This window comes from Podarcis gaigeae (assembly GCF_964106915.1).
Source record: "Podarcis gaigeae genome assembly, chromosome: 4".
Taxonomy (NCBI): domain Eukaryota; kingdom Metazoa; phylum Chordata; class Lepidosauria; order Squamata; family Lacertidae; genus Podarcis; species Podarcis gaigeae.
This window is the reverse complement of record NC_139677.1, coordinates 80,969,922-80,991,051: the sequence shown is the minus strand read 5'-3', so window position 1 is coordinate 80,991,051 and position 21,130 is coordinate 80,969,922. Positions and strand designations below refer to the sequence as shown.

Here is a 21,130-nt window from a genome sequence, read left to right as displayed (position 1 = left end):
TGCAGGGATCTTTTTGTTCAACATCTGGGCTTGAACCCATGACCCTAAGGGTCTCATGTTCTATTGTCTGAGCTAGATGCAAAGACAGACAATGAGGAAGTTCATCTGAAGGAATGTGAGCGGTGTAAATAAATCTTTATGATTTGCCAGACCCCTGCTAAGGATAAGAAAAATCCTCTGACAAGCCTTTATTCTTCAGTGCTGAATAATCCTGGCCAACCACTTTGTGCTTACTATTTTGGGATATTTGCAGTCACACATTTGAAATTATCCAATACTGCAAATTGGCACACAGTCAAACTAGTTAGTGGGAGATTTGACCTGTTAGGAAAGCTAATCTCAGCAAGCCAGAACAATTTTTTCTAGTGTACATGGATGAAAACTTCCAAGTATGCACACTCACACCCAAGTTCAATTTATATTCCATCTGAAATTTTATCATGAATACAAATACTGCAGTAAAACACAGTATTCAAAAAGTTGACAATAACTATGAGTGTAGTTCACAATAAAGTAAAAACCAGGTAGAAGTGCATGCCACAAGGGGGCACAATTGAACTGCTTTTCTACTCCAAGGGAGGCCATTCCAGTCTTTTATAACTAATCATTTGGAACCTCATGGCTATGCTAGACACAGCAAGAAAGCTTCCCCTTATTCTGGTTCTCAATCTGCCCAGCCACAGTGCTAAGATTTAGGTCACTGTTATGCAATTCGCATAATATTTAGAATACAGATTCTAAGGACTGTATGCAGTACAGGAGGCATATGAAGACTGAAATCAAATCACTTTTCCAATTAAGAGAGGACTGCTATTAACTACTGGTAATTAGTACCATCATTTCCAAGATGATATTTACTGCAGTAATACCTGAAGAGAAATTTAAAATGTGATACACCGCAGACCACTGAATGATAACCCCTTTAAATATACTGAACCTTTGAATTTTTAAGAGTTACAACCTAGTACTCAATTGCATGTGTAATGGAACACATAATTGCAACTTTAATTAAAAACATTGGTGGGACCGTGCTCAAAGCTGAGAACTTATTAAGTACCACTGATTTTAATAAGAGCCTTTGCTGAATTCCCCAAGTAAAAACCACCCAAAGTGCTTTAACTGGGGATCATGCCGTCTGTTTACTAAGAACAAACTTTTATTTTTGTATTGTATTTATATATTGCCTTTCTGCCAAGAAACCCAATGCCATTTTAAAACAATGGCCCTAATATAGGGTATGAAATGTAGTGTGTTAAGGGTCCTCTTCTTGGGCCATCTGATGGTCTTTTTAGAAGCTGATATCACAAGTTCCTAAGACTGGACCTCTTTGCTTCTGCCTTGCCTGGGGCACATTGGTCATTCTTAAGCTGCTCCATGTGTTCCCTCAGGTATATATGTTCCTGTCATAGGCTTCCTTGCTTCACTAACTATGCTAGGAAGTCCATTTCTTGCATTTTATAAATCAGACAAAGATCACCCACAGAACCACTGTCTCCAACTGAATTTATTTCATTACCTCCTAATGTCACGTTACCATGAAGAAACCGTCCTTGATAAATAAGTCGCAGAATATTTGGACTGCTTACTTGCTCTTCTTCCCAGTCTGAAAAAAGTAGCAAAAAGATTTGTCAAGTGCATTCACTGTCTTGTTTATCTTTTAAGTCTCCATTTATACCCTGCCTTATTAAACTACACAACACACTGCATAAACATAATTACAGGTATGAGAGCTTTTATTCCTTGCTATAAAGCAGTCAAGGTTTCCCTTCAATTCTAAAAAGGGGCAGTGGGACCAGTTGGAAAAGGAATAGATAAGGTAGGCACTTCAGCCAATATCAGCTAACAACAACAATTCCATTTAAAGATTTAATTGCTATAATAGTAACAAACCACTATTACGAAAAAAAAATCCAGAACCACAGCAAGGCAATACCTTTATTAGGTCAACCAAACTGTCACAAAACAGTGAGTAAGCTCTCAAGTTCTCCAGTATGCTTCATCTTGTTGGAGGTTAAACAAAACTTGGGTGGGAGAGGGGAAAAGCTGGTTGATGGAGCCATGGAGCCTGTATTTAGTCACCAGGTCATACGTCACTATAAACCATAGGTAAAAGCAAGCAATTGTTTTAAGTTAAGTGCTTTGCTCTTTCCTTCGGGACATCAGGGAAGAAACAAACCACAAGTGCTGCTTCCCACATTCTTCTTTCTTCTTCTTTTTTGGCGATCACTCATAGCCGAGTTATATTGTCTTCCATGAACACAGTCTTAACAGTATGTCTGTAAGTGACTGTGAAGGCCAATTATGGATCCACATGTCCTTCCACAGTAGGGACATAGGTTTCCAGGTGGGAGTTGGTCATGGTGAGGGTTTGCCAAACGTGCCTTACTCTTAGCACGTTTCTCCCTTTCGTTCTGAGTTCGAGCATCTTCAAAGTCCATGACATCTTTGGTAAATAGTATTCTCCAATTGGAGAGCTCACAGGCCAGTGTTTCCCAATTGCCATTGTTTATACTATTTTTTAAAGATTTGCCTTGAGAGTCTTTAAACCTCGTTTGTTTACCACCAGCATTATGTTTTCCATTTTTAAGTTTGGAATAGAGTAGTTGCTTTGGAAAACAATAATCAGGCATCCAAACAACATGACCAATCCAAACGAAGGTGATGTTGAAGAATCATTGCTTTGACACTGGTGATCTTTGCTTCTTGAAGTATACTGGCATTAGTTCGCCTGTCTTCCCAAGTGATGCGTAAAATTTTTTGGAGACACTGTTGATGGAATATTTTGAGAGTGGTGCCCTCCAGAAGAATTGGACGATTACAACTCTCATCACCTCCAACTATTGGTCATGCTGGTGAGAACTGATGAGAGTTGTAAGTTCCAATCATCTGGAGGGCACATGGTTGTCAAAGGCTGCTCTAGTAGGTACCATGCAGATTTCAGGCTGCACCCAGGACCTCTCTGGCATAAAGAAATGTACCATGGTTGTGTCCTGAGTTTTTGAAAATATAAAACCTAGTTGCTACCCAAAGCTTAATGAGAACAATTAATCAATAGCTCAGTAACGTAACCCAGTCCTACTTGTTTTATTAGACTGTGAGATTTATTACACAAATATTCAGCTGTATAATCCACATATAAACTCCCAAAATAACACTGAATTTACAAAAATGGGAACCATGTCAAGTATGTTGAAACCACATACCTAAACATTTGTAAATACATCACCTTGTTTCTGTCTACGGTGTTAGCTACCCACTCAGTTTGGTGTCATTCTACACATTTGGTTAACATCTCCTCTGCACTTTTATTTACAAAGGCGTTAGAAACTGGGAGGCCTAGTAAAGAATTGTGCAGCACTCAACTTGTCATTTTGCTCCAGGTTGACAAGGAAGTGTTGAGGAGCACTCTCTGGGTGGGTATGACCCAACCAGCAGCCACATTTCTTTCAAACAGCAGCACTATCTAGCTCACCAACAAGAATATCACGGGCGACTTTATCAAAAGGCTTGCTGAAATCCAAATATACTACATCCACAGCATGTCCATGATCAACCAAGCCAGTTAACTCTCTATCAAAGATGGAGATAAGGTTAGTCTGGCAGGACTTTTTGCAATCACAGCTTCCACCCACCCCCAAATGCACACTGACTGGCAGCTTAATAATCTGTTCTAGAACCTTTCCAGGTACTGATGTCAAGCTGACCAATAACCAGTTGCCTAGGCATTCTTTTTGGAGACACAGACATTTGCCTGCCTCCAGCCTTGTAGTATTTCACTTGTTCTCAAAACACTGAGGATGGGGTTCAGTTGTCCCTCCTGCCCCTTTCCTTCCTGCACTTGCTTTGTCATTCTTGTTCCTCCATCCCAGGTCATCCCACCTTCTCTTTCTCTTTCTCTTTCTCATTTCTTAGTTGCTTCTTTATCCCCCCAGTTCCTCGTATGTTTTTATCATTTTTTGTATCTCCATTCAAATTGGGGCCAGCTTCCGAGATCTTTTGTTTTCTTGTCGGTGATAACCTCTCATCAAGTTTCTTGCCTTGCTGCTCCAGACAAGAACACCTTGATAAATTCTGCATTTCTATCCGTATGCTAGACATTTGTACCCTGACCTGATGCTTCTTTCAAAAATCTTGCCCAAGCACAAATAAATATTTTAAATTAAATAATGAAAAAATAAAAATAAAAAACCCAGTGACACCAGTTGTATCTCCCTTTTATCAAAGTCATGTGAGGCAGACTGGCTGAACAAGAAGGGGCTCAAGGTCAGCCATGGAAAGAATGACATCTAATAAACTGAAGCTCAGTCCAGATAAGACAAAGGAGCTTTTGGTAGGCTATTCATCTGACAAAGGTGGCAGCAGTTCAGCCTGTTCTGAAAGGAGCTGCACTCTGCTTAAGGGATCAAATTTGCAGTTTCCAAGTAACATTTTCACTCCAAGCTGAGATTTCAAAATGCACAATTGCCAAACATTTAGCTCCATTAGAAAATTGAAGCTTTTAAAAAGGATATTGGGAGGGGTTGTGGGGGAGTAATCTAGACTGCTTCATATTAGAAAATGTCTAAGCTGCAGGGGAGGGGTCTCATACTGGCCTGTGGCATGCCTGTGAACTCTTCCACAGAATTCAAATTGTAATATTGTAATGTACAATATAATAAATTATAAGAAGCAACAAAAATCCAATTAAAATCATATAGAATCTAGCATAGCTCATTAAAATTGCTACAACAGGCAGGAAAAAAATTAAATGACCAAGACCCTCAGCAATATTCAAGTGATACAGGGTGTGTGTGTTAGAAACCATTGGTCTAAGTAATGTACAAATATACATATAAAAGTTAGCATAGAAGTCTGTAAGCACATCAAATACAAGAGTGTGGCACTTTTGGTTTCACCCTTTGAGCTATTACCAGCCCAGTAATATTCAGTGATATTCTGCATTAGAAAATAAAGATATTCTTTACCACCACCATCCCATGTTGAGTCCCACCCCCCATGTAGAGGGGGGAAGCCGGGTTCACTTGTCCCAGGCCTCAGAGGGCTAAGCAGGCATAGGGCTCTGTCAGGGGCCTGCTGGACTTACACCGTTTGAGTTTATAACTTTATTCTAACAAGACTCCTGCCCTGGGTCTCAGACAAGCTCTGCACAGGGCTGATCCCATCTGAATACAAGGTGTGGGGGAACTCGTCTGTAATACTTACCCATTGGCCAGTTATCATATACATGCTTTGCAATGTCTGCTGCTGAGTCATTGGGTGAAAACAAAAATTCTTTCGTTTTTCCGCTTACCAAAATGAGGCGCAAATTTATCTGAAAGAGAAAGCAAATAATTAGGAAGGAATGTCAAAATTACAGAACTGAATTTTTATGATTAATGTGGATAAAACTGTCATTATTTTAGGCCAGTTGTCAAATAAAAGAAAAACAAATGCCACATAGAAAACATAAACCGAGTCACTTTTTGGCTGTGGTACGAAAAAATAGCAAAGACATCAAGTAAAAACTTCTTGGTTACATATAGACAAGTGACTAAAAAAAGACTATTGTTTTATGGGGGATGGGAGGGAACTTCCATTCCCATCCTGCACATGCTCTTTTTAGAGGTAAGAAAAAAGCCTCACCCCACCCCTGCTTTACTACCAAACCAGCAAATAGGGTTTAGCAAGCACCCCCCTCTGGTTTTGGCTCCAAGAATATTAATAAATATAATGTAAAGGGAAAATGAACCCGATTTGAGGCAAAAGCCAATCAATATTTTAAAAAATAATTTATTACTTTGTGTACTCTAACCATCTTGCTGTGTTAGTGTCTTCTTTCTTGCAGACAACAAAGTGTTATTTTTAGAGAGCATTTTGAGATTTGCACCAGTACAATTTAAAAAAACACAATTACTAACATTTTTGCAGAGTTAGCAACATAGGCACAGCATGCCATTAGAAGGCTTCATACAACAAGAGCTTTTAAAAAACCAAGATATTTGATATTGATCTTCCTGAGACATCATACCTTGCAGTAAACAAGCTCCTTCAAAGGATTTTAAAACTGAGGTTTTATTTTTGGTTATACTGTACAATAAATATATGTCTAACATATGATATAAATAAAGTATTTAGTCCTTTATTAGGAGCAGCTGCTTCTCTGCATAGGAATAACATCTGTTTAAACATGTTGAGAATGTAGTATCATGGCCCTAGACATATTTCAAAACTAAAATAAGAGGTCCAGTTTTATTTGCCCTCCCCCATCTTATTTATACTGTATATATTTAACATGCTGCCATTCTCAGTCAAACACACATTGGAGCAGCTTGAAAAATTATTCTATGGTTAATAACTATGGTTTATTAGTTATTATCAAACTGTGGTTAAGAAGAATCTCACTTTCATAATTGTTTATCTTAGATTTATCGTGGCTTGTCTGGAATCCAGCAGTGTTACTTATATGAATAGTATTTTGAACTAATTCATTGTATCAGTTTGACTTATAAATATGGTAGTCACATTTTCCTGAAACATGCTCCTGATTTCTCAGTGACTTTGTGCTTGTTTACTCAGGTCCAATTTCAGACACTAGGTTACAAACTGGGTTTGCAGATCCAAGAATCAATCTACTATTTGACTTTGCACATGTAACTTTCAAGGACTATCAGATTTCATTAGAGACCAGATTCCCACCTTAAAATTAACTTTGAAATATGTGATTACAAGTGGTGATTCAGAAGTGCAAACGAATCTTGTGCTTGCAGCTTCCATGCATAGTGAGCAGATCAACACTGCCACACTGACCCTTTTGGTTTTCATGGAAGGTACAAGGAAGAGCCGACTGCACTATCCTGACAGCAATGGCTTCAAGTAACTTGCTGTAACTCACACAAAAGTTAATGAGTTTGTATGTTGTGGTCTAATGGAATGCTATCACAGAAATACTGAACAATTCTGAAATAGAGCCATTCAGACTGGTTCCTGCATTGATTATTACTACATTAACATTTGTAAATTAAAAATAAATAAATCATGCAATTATTTCAGTATAATGCCAGCGAACATATTTACCATTCCCACAGTAACTGTTTTAAATATAATTTAAAAAAACCACATGTGCATAAGGACTCTTCGGGATACTAAACCTCTTTGGAACCTTTGTGTGACAGATTATGTAGCAGAGATAGAGAGTAGAGGGAAGAGGAGAAGAGATTGGATGGCCATATGAAGCTGCCTTAAACAAAAATCAGACCACTGGTTCATCTACCCAAATGCTTTGGCTACATGGACTTGTAGCAGCTCCCAGAATCCCGGTCGTCTTTCCCATCACTGCCTGCAACCTGATCCTGGAGATGCTTTAAGAGCTTTTTTGTGCAGAGTATGTGAGTGCTCTACCACTGAGCTACTCCCAGCCCCAAATACAGTGTTCTGATGCATTTGAAACAGAAAGCAACAGCACACACACCCAGTCTAAGCTCTTGCTCACACAGAGAGTTTACAACTTACAAACATTTAGGGACACTGATATGAATTGCACTTTTCATACTGAAAATACTCAAAAGCAGGGTCTCCAGCTGCTGTTGTTGGACTACAAATCCCATCATTTCTAGCTAGCAGGACTTGTGGTCAGGGATGATGGGAATTATTGTCCAAAAACAGCTGGAGACCCAAGTTTGAGAAACCTTGCTCTAAAGAATACCTAGATGTCATTGTTACAAGGAAAAGAAAGAGATACTGAACTTTCAGGGCTGAAATACATTCCCCCCTACATGGATAACCTGTGGGAGGAAAGCATTTGTGCACTGTTACCTGGAATACAGTGCTTTTTTTTTTTGCCAGAAATGTAGTCAGAAAACCAGTGTTGTACACCAGCCTTGTATGCAAGCTATAGCCTAGTACCCATATGAGACAAGGGGTGCCAAGCAGGTGAGTGAGCCATTGAATGTGCCCAACAGAGAAACCAGGCAGGCAGCCAGAAGAGGGAAGCCCCCTCTTGCCTCACCCAGCCCAGGAATGTAATTGCCATAGCTCTGTCCCTCCTCTGCCAATTCACATGGGGGAAAAGGCAGGCTAGTAATTTTGTGGGAGAGGGGTACTTGCAAAGCTGGTGTAGACAGAGGTATCTAAACATAAGAAAGTCTGGAGTGCTCTCCATGGAAACATGGTGAGAAATAGACACTTATCACCACATAACTTGTGAACTTCAAAAAGAAAAGCAAAACCTTTTACACTTGTTGGGCATGGATTACCTGGTGGGCATTTGCTTGTACTGTGAAATTTGAAACAGCCTGTGCTAGACGTATTTTTATTTGGAAGGATGTACAAAAAGGGCTGTCAGAGACTTCCATTCTTGAAAGAAAAGATCTGTTTTTATGTTGGTTGTAACCAGAACAATACCCTAGTGATCACACACTTACATCTCAAGGAATGTAAAGTTCATGCAAGATTAACAATGCTGTGGACTGCTTCATGAATTATGGGTCATCATGAATTATTTCCCCCTCCTACTACAACCATTATCTGTTTAGAACATACCCACACCGACATATATGAATTGCAAATTGTGTGTTTCACCACCAGAAGGACATGCGAAAATATAAGTTTTAATGTGGTTCACAATCCATTTCTGTATTTCTTCAGAATCACAATGAACTGTGCTATTATTTATTTATTCTTTTGTTCCTGCTTAAAATTCTCAAGAGCAAAACAATATCTTCATGACATACCTCTTGGGCTTTAAAAGTATTTCGTCTTTTAGTACTAATGTGGCAAGCTGGGAAACCACAAATACTTAATGAAACTAAGGGGAATACTCTTGAAGGGAAATGACCAACAATAAGACACAACAGGTTCAATTAACATTTATAAGGAGGGGAGGAATCTCATTTAGCCTATATAGTAAATTCTCTGTCAACACCTTCTAGAAGAAGCAATCCAAAGTCAGCAGGTTCAAGAACTCCCCTATTTACTATGACTCTGTTTTTCCACCTCTTTCTCCCACTTCCTCAGCCCACACAACTTTCTTATTTCTGTTCTGGTTTCAAGCTGAGATGTCCCCTTGGTCAAGAAGGGCTACAATCAGTGGCGTAGCGTGGGGGTGCAGGGGGGGCCGGCCGCACCGGATGCAACATCTGGGGGTTAGGGTTAGGGGGCGCAAATCCACGGGTTAGGGGGTGCAAATTACTTGCCTTGCCCCGGGTGCTGACAACCCACGCTACGCCACTGGCTACACTATCTGGTATTTACATGTGAAGTGAGCTTATGTTGCCAACAAGGGCTAGAAACATGACTAGCTAACCCTGGTGAAAATGCATTGGTATAGCAGCAGCCAATCATTTTTAGGTCAGGCTGTCCAGCTTCATGCTACACTCAATTTATCTTCTGGAAAACCAGTTTTAGCCATTTAAAATCCAAGACACTTTGTAAACCAGTTTTTCATAACTCCTGACATAGGGATATACATAACCTTTTTGCTGGAGAAGAAATGTCCAGGAAGAATCCTATCATTAAAATTATGAATATAGCCAAGATGTTGCTGGAGACAGACAAGGCAATGGGACTAGGAATATTTAAGTAAGTATTTCCTTGTCAAAAATCATATAGAAAACTATGGTAGTTCAAATCCAATATATATAGTCATGCAGTCCTTTGATTTGATTTTAAATGGGGTGGGTTGTGGGAAGGCAAGCTGGAGATCATGCTTTTTCATAGAAAGCTTCACATTTGAAATCTGCTTCTTCAAAGGTCTGGTGTACCCAAAGTCTCATATGCTGTTTGAATCAGCATAGCCTAAATGATACTGGCTGGATAACAAAGATGATGTGGAAGTTATACAGACTGCATATAGTGAAAGATGCAAAAACAAACTTTCTACTTGAAGTCAAGGAATATTGGATTCATTTTATTGGGAATCAAAATAACAAATAATTTATCTGATTTATTAGTTATAATTTGAGGAATTTCAAACCATTAAGCCACTGAACAAAAAGTAGGATTAGGCTTGAGAGTAAAGTATCTTTTGTATCAAAAATCATTTTCCATGCCCAACTTAAACGTCTGTAGTGGTGGTTTGCTCTAGCAGAAGTAAGCAACCCAGACATGAATGAAACACAGACCAAGAAGGCTCTCTTTTTCTTAATTAGTTGGTTGTGTTAAATATAGCTCATAGTAAACATTCTGGCACATGTAGCATAGAGGATCAAGGGTACTAATGCTGCCCATTTCCCTGGAGCAAAGCTCTGTGTTAATGAACTCTGACGTAGCTTTGCACAGCTGTTCACAGAGCATTACGTCCATCTTTCTCTCAGAACAAAAGGTTGGTAAACAGCAAGTTGACTTATGTGAGTACTATACCCACATTGGATTTGCCATATACAGTACATGAGTTTTACTAACCAGCATTTCTAATGATGCAATCAAAAGCTTGGGTCAAGCATAAATTTAGCCAAATAGCTACAACACTGTGTTGTGAACTTCAGTGTCAAGCTGGAACCTGAATCCGCGGCAGCCCATATCCAGGGAGATTGCTCCATATATTGCAACACATTATTCAGCCCCAAACAGCACAAAGACCTACAGGACCGCCTCTCCTGGTATGCCGCGCAGAGGATCTTAAGGTCCACAAATAACAACACTTTGGAGGTCCAGAGCTGCAAGGTGGTTAGATTGGTCTCAACTAGGGCCAGGGCTTTTTCAGTACTGGCCCTGACTTGGTGGAAAGCTCTGTCACAAGAGACCAGGGCCCTGCGGGACTTGGCATCTTTCCGCAGGGCCTGCAAGATGGAGCTGTTCTGCCTGGCCTTTGGTTTGGACTCAGTCTGACCCTTATGTTTCCCTTCCCTTATGGTTTTGATTTATGGGCTACTACTAAAATGAGGCTGCATTTTAAATTGTATTTTAACCCGTATTTTAATTAACTGTTTTTTTGTGTGTGTTTTTGTTTTGTTTTTCCCCTATTACTTTTTATTGTAATTTTATTGGTGTTAGCCACTCTAAGCCCGGTTCTGGCCAGGGAGGGTGGGGTATAAATAAAAATTGTTTTATTCTTATTCTTATTATTGAGGTAAGCGTTTAGGAACTAGCTGCCTTATACAGACTCAGCACATCTACCTCAATATTGTTCATACTGACTGGCAGCAGCTCTGCAAATAATTTGAAACAATGGCTCCATAACCAAAAGGATGAAACCTTACAACAAAGGTCCTCCTGACAAAAGTTTCCACTTCTTATTCTTCAGGAATTACATTAGTGGTGCTGCCTGAATATTAATGGGGCAGGAGAGATATGCTACTATAGTGCTCGTTAGAAAAACAACAACGAAAACCAAGTTTCCCCACCCAAATTCTGTTTTGTGAATTTTGACAGAAACATCCTCTAAGTATTCAGCAAATAGTTCGTATTCAAGAAATATTTTATCAACAGCATGCATTGACCATCTGACAGCTGCACGCAGCATCAGCCAGCATAGTTTAAAATCTGACATACAATATTGTACATTTTCACTGATTCATTCAAGACAGCTTTTTTTGAATCTCTGCCAAATTTCAATTCTGAAATTTTGAGGTTCAAACTGACCTCAAAATCCATATATATGGATGTTAAAAGGTGCTAGGTTCCAAAAATCTTGTTTCTTTTCGGGGGGGAGTGTAACCCCACTACTTTTCACACACTTCTGTTCATAATGTCAGTCTTATTCAAAATTACACATATGCCATTTCTCAGAAAACTGTGGCACACCCAAACCAAGTTACATTTAGAATTTTACACCCACATCCCCTTTGCAGCAAGAAATGCAACAGATACAACATGTATTCAGTATACAAGGAATAGCTGCTCTAAATGCACATGAAACTGAAAATAGGCTATTATTTTCAAAATGGTCTGTCACATACTACACAAAGCTGTAAGGAGATCTGGTGCTTTTAAAGGAAAGAAGGGTACATTTGTTATACAAGCATTTGCTATCAACCAACCTATTGTCTTGAGTTTTCCAAGGCTTCAGCAGCTATTTAACAGAATATGGCCAATTTGTATCAACCTGTGACAAGTGATGCTGTCACTCAGTGGTGCCACAGAGAGCTAGGATATCTAATTTATTATTAATGTCTCATTTATTTATTAGTATTGTAGAATCAAAGAATTCTCATGCACATGCACAAAAGATTCTATAAAGTATCACTATTTAACTTACAGGCTGCCCTCCATCCAAAGTTCTCAAAGCAGTTTACAAACAAACACAATTAAAATTATAGGATTATCACACTTCTCAAGTTAACATAAGTACAACAGCAGACATAACACTCCCATCACAGCAGTCTCTTAAACCAACACCAATAAAGGCCTGGGTGAACAAATGTGTTTTAACTTAGTGTCAATAGTCCAATAGTCATAGAGCCATCCATGCCTCCAGAAGGGATTCCATAGTTGGGGAGGCACTACAAATAAGGCCCAAACATGCCAGTGAGTCCTTGAGAAAGGCCCTCTCCACTGATCTCAGAGTCTCGATTGGCTAATGGAGGGAAAGATGGTCCACCAAATACTTGGATCCTAAGCTATTTAGGGCCTTACACAGCATCCTTAATATCTTAAATTGGGTCTGGTAATGTATGGGCAGCCTGTGCAGATCTTTGAATCCCACAAAAATGTTCTAATAAGTATTCTAATAGCAACGTTCTACAATAGCTAAAGTTTCGAGGACCATCTTCTAAGGCAACCGCACACAGACTGCAATGCAGTAATTAACACACAAGTTTACCAGAGCATACAGCTCTGTGGCCTGACTATCTCTTTCTAGGAACAGTAGCTAGCAAACCAATCCAAGTTAGAAGCAACTTGGGCCTCCAATGACAATACTGGATCCATGAGCATACCCAAGGTACAGACATGCTCCTCCAGAGACAGGGAGATTCTGCCTAGAGCAGGCTAGTTACTCAATTCCCAAGACACATGAATCAGCTACCACCAACACCTTCAACTTGTGAGGATTCAATTTCAGTTTGCTGGCCCTCATCCAGCCCGTCACTGCTTCCAGACAACAGCTCAGCATCATCACAGCTTCAATCTGTTTCAGGTGGTATGGAGAAGTAGAGGTAGGTATCATCCACATAAGTATGATGAGCCCACCCTGTACTATGGCAGTTGGTCCTGTGGCTTAGCCCTACTCCAGTACTCCACTTCAGGGGTAGCCAACTCCCAAGAGACTGCGATCTATTCACAGAGTTTAAGACTGGCAGTGATCTACCCCCTTTTAGGGGGTGCAGGTCAAAGTTTTTGAGTTTTTTTAGGAAGGAAAGACCTGTTATGGGGGGTTCAGGTCAAACTTGTTGAGCTTCTTTTAGGGAGGAGGGAAGGCCCATTTTTTGGGGGGGGGGTGAAGGGCCAAAATGTTGAGATTTTTTTAGGGGAGCCAAAATTGTTCAGCTTCTTTGGGGGGAGCCACTGATCTACCAGTGATCTACCACAGATGTCCAGTGATCTACTGGTAGATAACGATCTACCTGTTGGATGTGCCTGCTATACTGTATCAGAGAACACATGAAAATTGTACCCTGAACGGTTCACTAAATAAACTTTTCCCCCTTCAGTGCTGGCATCATCAAAAGCAGCCCCATATTATGAAAATCACAGGCTTTATTTAACATGGGCCCCAGGCCAGAGTCTTATTAGTCTATTTGGTAAATCCTGTCATGAGCAAAACTGCCTCAATCTCCACTGTTGGAAGAATGAAATCTATGTATAGGATCAAAGAGACATTGTACACTGATATATTTATATTTTAACTACAGAAGCATTTTTGGGAGACAGAGCAGGGCGGGGGGAGTACCTGCACAATTAAGATGTGGGCACACTACAGATCTCTGCTTGGAGCCTTGGAAGCCATTACTAAAGTAGGAAACACCAGGTTAAGTGGGCCAATGAGCTGACTCCATATAACACAGCTTCAAATGTTCCATTAAATTGATTTTATTAGAACAGCAGTAAAGCATTATGGAATAGCAATGTACTTTTAAAGCTCAGACTTTTTTAAAAAATACAAGACATTTACTAGAAGAAAATGAAAGAAATTGAGCCAAAAAACTTAATATTCAAGATAGGGTTATTTATCCCATGATTGTACAAGTGCTCAGCTACTGGACAGCAGATTACAAGACTCAAAACTCTAGGCATAGATCTTTAAAGGACTAGCCTCCCAACAACTGATCCCCAACTGAGGTGTAAGTAGGCTTTCTAGGATCTCTTAACTCATTCAAATTAGTTGCCCTCAAGCTGTTTCATATGAATTCTGGACCAAGATAGTCTAGCTTTACCTGCTGTTCACAACCCTGAACTAAATAAGATGCACAACAATTTTTCAAGACTCCAGGGCACTCAAGAAGAAATGTGATATCATGACATAGTGCTTGGACTGAAGTGAGTAGGGGAGCAGATACAAAAATCACTCTAAGATGACAAGGGCCTTCAATGCTGCTATGCCATTTATCTTCCCCAAATGCTAGCTCATTTGAAGATTACTGAAGCAGGAACATTACAGAGAGTTTCCCATAAGACTTCTGATAATTTCAGATTTTGTAATGGTAACAAACTATATTGTAACAATGAACAGAGGTTTTCCTCTGTCTAAACCTAAGAATGTTTGTAATATCTGCCTCAGCAGTAACAGTTCATAACTTAATTAGTTTTTGATGCATGCACTAAGCCAAGAGCCTTCACCTTCCTCCCTAAATGCGTCACAGAAATCACTCAGGGGCTATTTACACTGCAGAGGAAAGAACAATTATGATTATCTACTGCAGTCTAGACCACAGAAGCCTCAGAGTAATGCAATATACATACATACATACATACATATACATGCATGCATATACTTATGCATTATCACAATGCTACCTGAGATTGCAGCTAAACCTGGCTAACCTCCACTTAGAATTCATACATCAGGTGAGATAATACTGAAGTGATCATTGACATATTTCCAAAGTGCAGGACCTTCTACTAGGATGACCATTGTGTAGATTTTTTGTGTATTGGACAGACAGGTAGAGAGAGAGAGACATTCAATTAAAACAAGTACTGTGAGATTGTGAAGACTAATTAATGTGCCCCTTACTAGTACTGAATCACAAAACAAACACTCCTGTATCTCTGGATATTATCAAAAAGCCTATATTGTCAGGCAGATTCAATGAGGAAGATGCCAACAATTTTCAAATGGAATATAAAATGAACCAAACCCAGACTTGCCTAATAATGTGATATGTAAAAACTGGAACTGGTCAGGGGTGCACATGTAATTCAGATTGTGAGCAATCATATGGAATGTATTCAAGAAGCACAAATGGAACTAGCAACAAAATTTTGCAATGTGGGCTGTGCCTGTTCAGGGTTCTAGCCAGCCAACTGTGCCCTCTTTCAGAATACTCCAGTCCTCATCTCCCACCCCCAAGCAGACACTCAATGTTCTATAGCCACTAAGTATGCTCAGTGTTTACTGGGATGTTTGGGGGATGCTGTCCCTATTACATGAGGAAGAACGTTACATGAGGAAGAACTTTGTGACAGTAAGAGCCGTTGGACAGTGGACTCTCCTTCTCTGGAGATTTTAAAGCAGAGGTTTTGGTTGGTCATCTGTCATGGATGCTTTAGTTGAGATTCCTGCATTGCAGGGGATTGGACTAGATGGCCTTTGGGGGTACCTTCCAACTTTTATGATTCTATGATTCCATCTGCCTCCCCACACACACAAAAAAACATTTTTTCTGCATTTTGGAAAACTCCAGGGGGTTCCTCCAGGTACAGTGGTACCTCCAGTTGCAGACAGCATCTGTTCCAGAGCTCCAGCTGGATCCCGAGGTTTCCACAACCGGAGGGATCGCTTCTGCGCATGCGTGCATGGTAGTAGAGCGCTACTGCGCATGTGGCGAAACCTGGAAAAATACTTATGGGTTTGCCGTGGTCACATCCTGAAGGATACGCAACCAGAGGTACCACTATATTCACAAATCCTTCCTATTGCTTCTCAGTAGTGTCTAGATGTCTACTATTTTGTCAATACTCACTCTTAGGAGCAATTTTGTTACAACAAAAACATATGCTGCAACTTGTTACATGCACTAACAGAACCTTTTGTGCATTACATTACTTAACTTTGAAACTGCTGTGGTCTAGACTAGGGTTTAATTAAGCCTTGTTTGCACGAGGAAAAATGTTGTGCATGTGGGGAAGAAAGAAGTCAAAAGAGAGTATGCAAATATGGTCTTCTCTACATGCCGCTCTTCAGCAACAACAGCCACCATAGCTGTGTAGTAAGTGTGAGGGCAGGGAAAAGTAGTTTGGCCCAGCCTTTAATGCCACCAACCTCACCAGCTCCAGGCTTGAGACAGATAGAGGGGCTCTAGCCCCGCTGTATACAGTGCTACAGAGTCACAGCATGTGGTTCATCGGTCCCTGAATACCTAAACAGGACAGAAGAAGCACAGAGCATCAAACTGCAAATCTGTGGCCTAGCTAACATACTGATCTAATCCCAGAATAGCAGGCTCTTCTGTACCACCTCAACCCTTCCCATGACATTGGAAACACATCTCTACCACTGACTAGAAAGTTTTCTACATACTTTTAGCAATTTTAATACCCATTTTCCAGTCCAGAAGACTTAAAAAGCGGGGAAAGCAGGCAAGGGAAAATAGCCGAACATATTAAAGAAGCATTTGGTATATATTGCTATAGCTTCCTGTTTTAATTTTTCAAGTTGTGTAACAGAACAAGCTTCACACTAACATAGGCCTCCAGTCTTTTTATAAAATGGAGATTTGTACAGCAACAGCAGCACTATGCAACTGTGTGCAACGAGGAAAACTGAATGGGGTATTGTAACAGCAGTATGGCTTGTTTTCCAGAGAGAAAAAAGCTACTTCTGGTAAATATCAGCCACATCATTGTTAAGAGTCATTTATTAAGTCACAAGACCCTGAATTCACAAGCTAGCTTCTTCTCCATTTCAATTTATTTAAGTTTCTGAATCTCTTCCTGCACAAACTTGTCAAATGTATTACTGACTGAGCCTATATAATTGAGGAAATGTAGCTTGCACATTTAAAAAAATGATGATAAAACTATAAACAACTTAATCAGAAAAAATTAAGTAGTGTACATAATATAGGCACAAATTAAGAGTAAACATCCAGCTAAAAAAATGGTAAGGCACAACACTTTAGTCTAAAGTATGGAGATAAAACATATGCCTCTAGTACTCGAGTTGGATAATCAATTTGAACCACTATTAGTCTGGGTCACACATAGTGCTACACAATAGTTTATCATTATGGCTGAAGCCTGTGCAGCAGTTTGTATAGCTTGTTTACAGCCAACAAACCATGATCTGAAGTCATGGTTTGTTGTTTGCTTACAAACCTTGGTTTGTTTTAACTATGGCCTGCTGTTTCATGTGAACACAGTACTCTTCATTAACTATGGCTTATTTGACAACTCCACCCCAGACACTCACCTAACTACAAACAGCAGCTGGAAAACAGAACAAAAGTTTGGAAAAACAAGTCACAGTTTGCTAGATCATCTGTGGGAGAACTTATGATTAACAGATAGTTTTGTTAAACAAACCATGGGTTAGTATTACAGGCAAAGACCAATTTATGTGAGTCCAATGATGTATGACTGCAACTGTGTGCACTGCACAGAACCCAGGAGTGACTTTTAAATTGGCTAAAATGGCCCTAAAAGAGCCCAGAAAAGGTAAAAAAAAAAGTGTGGACACATGAGCCTTTGCAGCTGCAATCCCAGAAGCCCTTGCACCGACTGTTGAAACCTGTGGAGAGCTGGAGTTTGAGCAAGGAGGTTTGGAGAGAGCAATTGTGGTGGAGTGTGGCATCTGATAAGTGCTTTTGGTTTATTAAAGGGTTTTTCAAGAGCTTCCAGAAGTTTAGAGGGTGTTTTCAGGCTTTTCCAATGGTGTTTCACCTGTGTTAATAGGGAGTTGCCTGCATTTGCTAACCAGAGGAAGTGTTACACTTGAGTAGAGAGATTTCCTGGGAAGTACCAAGCTAACTTCAAAGGGGCAGTATCAAATACTATCTAACTACATGAGACATGAAAAAATTGAAAGGAGATTCAAGTAGCCAAAGCTTGAAGAACTATGGCAAAACCCCCTAGAAGACATTGATTAGGATAATTTTAGGGACAATGACCCACAATAAGATAATGCTGACTATAGTCCGAGAACATTTACCATCCTCCATTGCTCAGTAATGCCCAACAAAATACAATGCACAAATTGCACCTTTTGGAGCACACCATGAACAATAATTTATGCTACACTGTGGTGTAGGGAAGTTAGACCAGGACAACAGCCTGGTTCAGAAGGAAATTTCTTGGCTCAAGAAACTCTTGGAGCACATAATTTGGCCCAAAATAGTATATTAAACATAGAAAAGGAATGATAAATTGCTGAGGATGATACACACATGACCCCATTGTGTTGATCTTAAGATTACTAAAAAAAATTAAAGGCTTTTCAGTATAACTCTGTCAGTGAAATTGTAGTTATTAATATTCAGACAGAGCATAACAGAATGTTTTAAGTGTTGGAACACAGTTCGGTTTTCTTAGCTTATTCATTTGAAGTCAGTTTCCTAGACCCCAGGCAAAAGAAATCTGGGTCAGAAAGCACAAAGTGTACAGCTAGCTACTCCAACAGAACAAACAGCTACAAGCAAAAAAGCTGCAAAAGGGTCTTTATCAAAACATTTTAAATAAATGCAGTCAAGCATGTTAGAAATTCTTAGAACTCCAACAGGTTAAGTTATAGTCTCTTCAGAAGGTTCATACAAGTTTAACAGTTTTAGCAGGTGTTGGGTTTTTTAAAAATACTTTATCTGCACCTCTTGTTATATCCATTCCTCACATACAAGATCTATTCCCACATCCACTCTGCTGAAAAAACAGCTTGCTGCTATGTTTTTAGAGGGGGGATATGTGGCAAGTGATTTTTCTGTCCTCACTAGGATAGCTCAGTTAGTAGAGCATGAGACTCTTAATCTTAGGGTTGTGGGTTCCAGCCCTACGTTGGGCAAAAGATTCCTGCATTGCAGGGGTTTGGACTAGATGACCCTTGTGATCCTTTCCAACTCTACAATTTTATGGTTCTGTTATTCCTCCCTCCTTATCACAGTCAGTAACTATGTTCTTGAATAGGTGTATCTGAAGAAGTGTGCATGCACACGAAAGCTCATACCAAGAACTGACTTAGTTGGTCTTTAAGGTGCTACTGGAAGGAATTTTTTTTGTTTTGACTATGGCAGACCAACACGGCTACCTATCTGTAACTATGTTCTTGAAATAGAAGAGCTCAAGGAAGAGAGAGAAGGGCTGTTGAACCATGGTTCTCAACTATATGCTCAAACTACATGAGGTTGCATTCTTCCTTCATATGGTATAGAACTATCAAGTGCTACAAGATATGATGACTATATGCCAGTTCCAGGATCAGAGCCAAGTATGTCTGCATATAAGTCACTACAGAACAACTGTGGGAGACAACATTCATGTCTTGGGGCTTCCCATAGACATCTGGTTGACCACTCTGGGAAACAGGATGCTGAAGAAGACATGGTACAATGGTACCTTGGGTTACAAACACTTCAAGTTACAGACTCCGCTAACCCGGAAGTAGTACCTTGGGTTAAAAACTTTACCTCAGGATGAGAACAGAAATCGTGTGGCGGTGATGCGGCGGCAGCAGTGGGAGGCCCCATTAGCTAAAGTGGTACCTCAGGTCCCAGATTCAATCAGTGACACCTCCATTTTTTAATAAAAAGACTCAAAGGTGTTGGGAAAGGCTTCTGCTTAAGACTTTTGCAAGCTGCTGTCGGCAGAAGTGAGAAAGGTGAGCATCATTAGCTCAAAGCAGCCAACCTGGCAGACTTAATTATGTCTCTGAGTTGCAGCCCCTCCTCCCCCATTCCAAACAGTAACTTTCTGCTTCATAATTGTCAACTGCTTCAGGGCTACCCTTAGAAGCATTAAAAGGAGTGTTATAGGCCATCTAATGCAACCCCTTGCCCTCTGCAGGAAATTCAAAGCTAGAGAATTCCCAACAGATGGCTACCCGGACTCTGCTTGAAGAACTCCTGCAAGGGAGAGCAACCACTATCTCATGTAATTAGTTCCATTATTTAACTGCTCACCATTAAGAAGTTTCTCCAAATGTCCATTATTGAATTTCAGTCTTGAACTGCAGTCCTGACCCCTCAATCAACTACTTAGGCAAGGTTGCACATAGTTCCCTTTATCAGAGAAGACAAAATAGGAGTTGGGCAGTTCTGCCTTCACTGAATAAACTCTCTCCAAACCATTTGGCTGCATTTTTTGATTGTCTTGTGAATTTTCCTGCAAGGTTGATTGGGTGGAGGGGCTTTAAGCATCACAGACAAATGGGAAATGAAACACTGTGACGAAAATATAACAAGGCGGCTTATGGGGACATAAGTGGATGTGAAGGAGGAAATGCTTTATTGAGAATGCTTCTTTTTATATTAGTGTTCAGAGTTGGGGGTGGGATTGCTTCCTATATGTGAGAATAAAATATTTTAGCTTTTCAATTATTACTGTTTTTCCACCCCAGATATAGCCATTATTTGAATTAGACATATTCAATTATGAAGTTATTTCACAGCCAACAACAAATTTACAAATTTTCTTGCATAATATTGTTCATCTATTTCCAAATACAGTTATTAAGCAGAATCAAGCACCCAGTGGTTTCTTTGTACCTCTTTACCTATTCAGGTTTTTTAAAGAAAATTTCTCTCAAAGCTCAGTATATTCAAAATATGGTGCTGGGCCTTTGGCAACTTCCATGTTCCAAACGATCTTTAACCAGCATCAACCAAGCACTTTACATTGCCTTATTTGCCTTACATTGCCTTATTTCTGAGGTTTTGTTTTTTCACTCACCATCATGCAAAAAGCAATCGAAAATCCATCTGAATTTCCAGTCTAAGTTGGAAAACACAATTTCAAGACTGCTTCCTGTTCTGTTAGAGTAATCATTCAAACTACAAGGTTCTAGACAACAATATAGAACAAGCACTGCCAGGTTACACGGCAAACAATTCCAATTCCTAGTCAGATTATT

General features: G+C 39.8%; 1 protein-coding gene across 3 annotated transcripts in view; it reads right to left on the bottom strand.

Annotated features, from left to right (window-relative positions):
* UBL3 (ubiquitin like 3) overlaps positions 1–21,130 on the bottom strand; it is a 36,995-nt gene that overhangs the window by 3,755 nt on the left and 12,110 nt on the right. For 2 of the 3 annotated variants that reach the window (XM_083737563.1, XM_083737562.1), the window contains 2 exons: positions 5,203–5,311; positions 1,517–1,603 (listed from right to left, as the gene is read on the bottom strand). In XM_083737563.1, coding sequence (XP_083593689.1) covers positions 1,517–1,603; positions 5,203–5,311 — 196 coding nt within the window. Of the gene's footprint in view, positions 1–1,516; positions 1,604–5,202; positions 5,312–20,949; positions 20,971–21,130 lie in introns of those variants that run through there. The other variant, XM_083737564.1, reaches the window with a different exon arrangement.